This window comes from Mizuhopecten yessoensis, unplaced genomic scaffold (assembly GCF_002113885.1).
Source record: "Mizuhopecten yessoensis strain PY_sf001 unplaced genomic scaffold, ASM211388v2 scaffold6363, whole genome shotgun sequence".
NCBI lineage: Eukaryota > Metazoa > Mollusca > Bivalvia > Pectinida > Pectinidae > Mizuhopecten > Mizuhopecten yessoensis.
The window spans coordinates 664,331-671,243 of record NW_018406512.1 but is presented as its reverse complement, the minus strand read 5'-3'; the positions used below and the strand labels follow the sequence as shown (position 1 = coordinate 671,243).

Genomic DNA, 6,913 nt, shown 5'->3' with positions numbered 1-6,913 from the left:
TTTGACATATTTGACCCCTGTGACCTTGAAAGTAGGTCAAACTAATTTTCATTCTCAAACTTTGTTGGGCTCTATCCCAGGAAGCCACCAGCCAAATATAAAGATTCTATACCTTTCAGTTCTTCAGAAGAAGTCGTTTGAAGTGTTTGACACATTTGACCCCTGCAACCTTGAAAGTAGGTCAAGGTAATTTTCATTCTCAAACTTTGTTGGGCTCAATCCCAGGAAGCCATCAGCCAAATATGAAGATTCTATACCTTTTAGTTCTTCAGAAGAAGTCGTTGGAAGTTTTTGACATATTTGACCCCTGTGACCTTGAAAACAGGTCAAGGTCATTTTCGTTCTCACACGTTGTAGGGCTCCTACCAACGAAGCTTTCAGCCAAATATCATGACTCTAGGCCTGTCCGTACTTCAGAAGAAGTTGTTTAAAGGAAAAGTTGACGGAAAAGTTGTTCAACAACAATATATTTTGTGTAATAAGCTTAAATCATGGTAATTACAGAAAACACAGTCGTGTAAGTTGACAACTTCAACAAGTCTCCGTCGATCGTTTGTTCTGAGTGAAATGACAATTCTTTTCAAACACTCTTAGTTGTTTGTTTACTGTCATAACTATCACTCGACTATATTGTTTATAGTTATTCACCTGATCTGTTGAACGATGTTGTTTTAAACTACCTGTACATACATGTGTAAATGTGTGCTTGGGGTGGTGGTCTGTTTACAGTTGTCTGAATAAGGAGTCGTTTGGTTATAGTCGGTTGTGTAATTCTGTACAAGATATGGTCAAACTTTATTAAGCGACCACTTTTATTAAACAACCATTTTTTTAATTTCCCTTAGGTGGTCGCTTAATACATTTACTGTACTGGTCATTTCGTAAAGGTTAAAACTAGACACAGTTTAAGTGACCAAGAGGCCATACTGCCACCATTTTGTACACTGTATCCAATATCAATCAACACAGTATCCCACATTTTTTGGCCTTATAAGATGTCCTGGCCGTCACCAGTTTAAACAAAAATATACCTTATGACATCTTTCTGATATAAGTTTACCTTCCAAAACTTTTTGTCTTTGCTTTTTTTCTTCATCTTGAAAGGCCTGAAAAAGAAACCATTTGGATTGAGTTCACATTTTCAATCAGAGTGAAAGGCCCACCAGGCCTGTATTTCCCAACAGTGTTAATGTTATTCACTGTTGCTCTTCAAATATGACTGTCAATAGGGTCCACCCTGGAATAACCAAGCTAAACTTTACCTGAACAAGGAACTGTCTTCAAAACATAACTATATGAATATTTTGTGTGACATAGTCCGTCTGAGCTGTTATCCAGACAGACAATTAATGAACAGGAGATTGCAATAGCTCACATGGCCTTTTGAAGCAGGTGAGTAAAAACACTGACAACATTAGAAAGGCACAACACAGATGCTTAACTGTCCAATAAGCTCACAATGCAATATAATTTGAAATGTATGATATACTTATATATATATTTATACAGTTTTTATATAAGTACTAAGTTGTGCTATGAGCTGAATGTCTATATCTTGCTTATCAAATCAATGTTTATACACATCAGCATTTAAGTAATTATAAACATAATTATTTGAAATGAGTTGGCTAGTTAAATAATATATAGGTTTGCCAGCTATACTATGTCTCATATGTTAAATTGTCGCATAATGTGATTTCTAAGTTCAGTTTTATTTAATAAATAACTTTTTACTACTAGCACGTAATAACCAGAGTACCATCTACTTTGTCCTTCCCTTAAGTTGTGCAAAATTACCATGAACGGTCATGCACCAATTATGTCTTTTAAATGCATAAATAGTTCAATGTGCAATATTTCCTCTGATCGAGAATAATGCATACAGGCATTTTCTCTATATTTTGTGAGCAATAATTTTAAATCTCTCTAAGGATAATCACTGATAAAGATCAATCTTTACAAACTAGATTCTTGGCAATGCCAATGGTAAAATGTATTGGATCTGATTAGAGGAATGTCTCAAGTCCTCCTTAGTTTCTACATGCTACTGGCCAGTAGAGATGATGAACAAGACCTTTTTGTTGTTCTGAAATTGTTTTAAATGTTTATATAAATAGGACCACTTTTGAGCTAGAAAGTGGATCATGGTCATTTATTTCAGAACAGCTGAAAGCTCTTCAATTCAACATGCTTCAGACCAAGTATCATGATCCTAGGACTGTTAGAATTAATTCAAAAGAAACAAATTAATATAAATATATTCCAAAGTATGCATCCAAAATATAATTGAAAGAGGACTTGATGACTGAGATTTCAGTGGTCAAAACTGGACATTGCAAGCAGAACTCGACCATCATATTGCCGTGGTATAACTATTGGAAGGCCAGAGAACGCTTTTAGACCCATTTATTTTGTAATTTTTTCCCCGACCAGCCCCTTTAAAGTGAATCAAGGTCATTCATTTGAACAATCTTGATAGCTTATTATCCCAGCATTCTACTGTACAGATATCATCACACTACTAAACCTATCAGTTACTGTATACTAGGTAATTTTTCTGGCACTAAAACTTTCCATTTCAAGACATAAGAATCAAATTCAAGACTAAAAACAAAATGAAATACAAAGTATAAAACAAAGATTGATTCTGTGATTTTGAAAGTGGGTCAAGGTAATTTATTTCAACAAAACTGATATCCCATCTTGGTTACAGGCCAAATACCATGTGATAGTTTTGTACTGTTTTATCAAAATTTCTTCTATGATGAGGAAAGTTAACTTAGCTAAAAAGATGCATGAGAAAACAATTGACATTAATAATTGGTGAAGGTCTTAGAATTCTTTAATCACTTCCAGAAATGGAGCAGATTTTCATTAAGTTTTGGTAAAGATAATAAAACACCAAGCTTAAGTAGGAAATAGGCAGGCGCATAGCTGCCACGTAAGCAAATAAGCAGTTACATGCACATCAAAAATTCAAATATACTATTATATTTTCATTTATTTATTTAGTTATTTTGTTGTTCGGAAAAGGAAAAGTGATTAAATAATGTGTGGTTCAATTGAAAAAGATATTAAATTTAACTGTATAACCGACAGCCGACAATCAGTACGTATCCGGAAGTTCCAACCTAGGGTACCTGGTGCCGATTTTATTATTAGTATTTTTAAAGTAGTTAACAGCGGAACATGGCTGCAAAGCCAACGAAAAACCCGCATCATCTTCGAAAAACAAGTTGATACATGACATCCTTCAAGCAGCTGTAGGTTCACATAAAACAACATCCTCTTGCGACATTAACTTAGGCATCGACGAGTCTAAAACGGCTATTAGACAGTATTAGTATTAGGGCCTAGTAATGCCGGACCGACCGAACACAGTTCTGATCAGTCTGACTGTTGTTACCCCTGATATCGGGAATACAAGCGAGGTCGATACACGGCAACATCTTAACAAGCGATTGTAATGAAATACAACTAAGTCAACGGAGGCGGGTTGTTTTTCCGGATAAGTGTATTTTTGTGTATTTTTTTTTCACCAATTAAAGGTTTTCCGAATAACAATTGTAGATTGATTTGTATTTTGCATTATTGTTATAGGTTTTAGGGTGGACATATGCGTGTATAGAATCCATCTGAGTTTTACATTCACTTCGCCTGCAAATGTAATATGAAAAAGGCAAAGCCTCAAAAGTCAGAAACAAAAGATCCCAGAGGGATCTTGGCGCCCACCTTTGTACCATCTTCATTAGTTCTTTGTCAGTTCGATCTTTTCTCTTCTTTCCTCTAATCTGTTTGATCGAGTCATGTTAACAGTAAATGCACCTTGAGGTAACTTTTGATCTAAACTTAATACTGATGTGTATGAAAGCCAACCTTCAAAGTGAGTTTGTCATTTCACATATTTACTAGTACAGTACTTAATGTGAAAGAAATAGAATCGATCATTGCAATATGAGAAAGATCTGTTTAGTTCTTCTTTTAATCCATTTTGTTTTTATGATCAGTCTCAAAATATAACATACACAACGAGGGATCAAGGGGAACCTACATTTAAAATTTGAGAAAGATCCCTCCCGTACTTCCCGAGAAATAGCGATAACAAACTTTCACTATCAAAATCCAAGATGGCTGCCTGTCGGCCATGTTGTTTATACGATCATTCTCAAAAGTTGCCTTGCACAGCTAAGGACCAAGGGGAACCTACATATAACATTTGAGAAAGATCCCTCTGGTACTTCTTGAGAAATAGCGATAACAAACTTTCACAATCAAAATCCAAGATGGCTGCCTGTCGGCCATGTTGTTTATACGATCAGTCTCAAAAGTTGCCCTGCACAGCTAATTAAGGACCAAGGGGAACCTGCATATAAAATTTGAGAAAGATCCCTGTGGTACTTCTTGAGAAATACTGATAACAAGAAATGTTTACGGATGGACGACGGACGGCGGACGACGGACGACGGACAACGGACGGACGACGGACGACGGACCACGGACGCAGGGTGATTTGAATAGCCCACCATCAGATGATGGTGGGCTAAAAAAGCCATGTACCTGTAGCTGTTCGCTAATCTGTGACATTATAAAGGCCTTCATTTGTCCCTGTCATGAACTGATAAAGTATATTTTTAAGAGTAGTCCTAGGCCTATCTTCAGTAGGGCTCCTGGATATATATGTATACATATATCTAAACATCGATATAGGAGCTATCGTCATCTTATGTTCTGAGAAATGTTGATGATATAAAAAGGGTTTGGGGGACACAACAGCAGAAAAAATGGGAAATTAATCTGTTCATATTGGCTCCGACATTTTAAATATCAGGAGAGCTGTCTTTCGCATTTGAAAAATATTTGAATTTTTGCGATGCTTTCCAATAATAAAGTGAATGAATCAACCAAAAATGTTGTCTGTAAAATAAATTAAAACACTCAAATATGTATCTAAAAAGCCACCAGATGGCACGACAGAGCTTCTAGCATTTTGCTGATACAGTTGTGTGACCGCACAACGCACCAAAAATAGCATGCGCACACTGTGCATACATCGTTCACACACCGTCCGCACATCGTCCACACAATGTGCGCACAACTGGGTGATTTAACAATTGTTCGCCCCGTTGTGCGCTTCTCTCCGCACAACTGTGCGATTAGGTACAATTTGTTGATCAATATTACGGAATGAAAAAATTGCGGAACGCTCGTATGCAATAATGTACACTGTATTTATTATTGTAATTTCTCATCACAATAATTAAGATTGTGTACAATTTTACAATGCATGTAACACAGTGTTACAGTGACAGTTAGACTGTCAAGAATGGATTTGGCTCCTAGCTAGGTAACCAACATCTGTAACTTACACAGATTAGATTCCTGCACCAAGGGTATTAGTTGTGTCTTACCCATATATATGCACAGACTTAAAATATTTCATGTCATGATATTAGTGCCATTGACATCAATAAAAATATCCTACCTTGACAGTTGGTGTATCTTTGGGATAAACCACAAAGCTAACAGTCTCAATACTGGAATCCTTCCCTTCATTGAAGTAGCTGTTTACTGTGTCAAACATGGTCTTGGCCACCAAATCCCTGGGATAACCAAGGTTTCCAGTACCCAGGGCAGGGAAGGATATGGTGCTGTATTTCTTCTTATCAGCTTCAGTCAGACATCCCCATACAAACGATCTCATAAACTGAAATAATATATCAGTAGAACAGATTCATAAAGGATATGGTGCTGTGTTTCTTCTTATCAGCTTCAGTCAGACATAGCCATAAAAACGCCACCATATACTGAAATAACATACCAGTAGAACAGATTTATAAAGCGATGAAAACAAAGGATATCATGCATGTACTACCTTATCATTTTGGTTAGATATTATTTTACCATCTGTTAATGCAAACTGCCAAGATTATGTTTTCATTCCTTCACCGATTCATACTGTAAAATGTAACCAACACTACATCCCAGTTAATTAAAGACACTGTGATTACTTTATATAATTAGAGCACCTGGCCCTTAATTATATTAAAAGGCAAACTAGAGTACCCGGAGAAAATTTCCACATGTGAGATAGAGGCAATGTAAGGAGAAGATCATACACCTGTATACACCTGTATACAAAACCTCCACCAGTATGTTTGCTAATGTATATTCTTCAGACATAACTAGTTGAAAAGAGGCACAATTAAAGCCCTGTATAGCTCACCTGTGTTTTTTCTTGTTAACTGTAACAAGTAACCTAATGGGCCCGTATCACTCATCTGTAATTAATCTCTGTGACCTTCAAAGTGGTTAAGATCAATTCCCATTACCCTACACCCTATGCGTTTTTTATTTTATTCATGCAACCTTTGAGGTAGCAGTGTACAGTAGGGGGTTGTGGCCATGGGTGATATTTTTGTTAAAAGGCTAACCCCTGTATAATGATATGTAAAAAAATTATAAAAATTAAACTGTACTAAATTGGTATAAGCATGATGAAGTGGGCTATGTGAGCTTCACATTTGTAAACAAGAGATCCCAGAGGGATCTTGGCGCCCACCTTTGTACCATCTTCATTAGTTCTTTGTCAGTTCGATCTTTTCTCTTCTTTCCTCTAATCTGTTTGATCGAGTCATGTTAACAGTAAATGCACCTTGAGGTAACTTTTGATCTAAACTTAATACTGATGTGTATGAAAGCCAACCTTCAAAGTGAGTTTGTCATTTCACATATTTACTAGTACAGTACTTAATGTGAAAGAAATAGAATCGATCATTGCAATATGAGAAAGATCTGTTTAGTTCTTCTTTTAATCCATTTTGTTTTTATGATCAGTCTCAAAATATAACATACACAACGAGGGATCAAGGGGAACCTACATTTAAAATTTGAGAAAGATCCCTCCCGTACTTCC

At 36.2% G+C, this 6,913-nt stretch overlaps 1 protein-coding gene across 1 annotated transcript in view; it reads right to left on the bottom strand.

Moving 5' to 3' along the window:
- Positions 1–6,913, bottom strand: part of LOC110452051 — a 78,440-nt gene that overhangs the window by 38,433 nt on the left and 33,094 nt on the right. Inside the window, exons 8-9 of the mRNA XM_021500324.1 lie at positions 5,483–5,704; positions 1,061–1,106 (exon numbers count right to left, since the gene is read on the bottom strand). Coding sequence (XP_021355999.1) covers positions 1,061–1,106; positions 5,483–5,704 — 268 coding nt within the window. The remainder of the gene's footprint in view (positions 1–1,060; positions 1,107–5,482; positions 5,705–6,913) is intronic.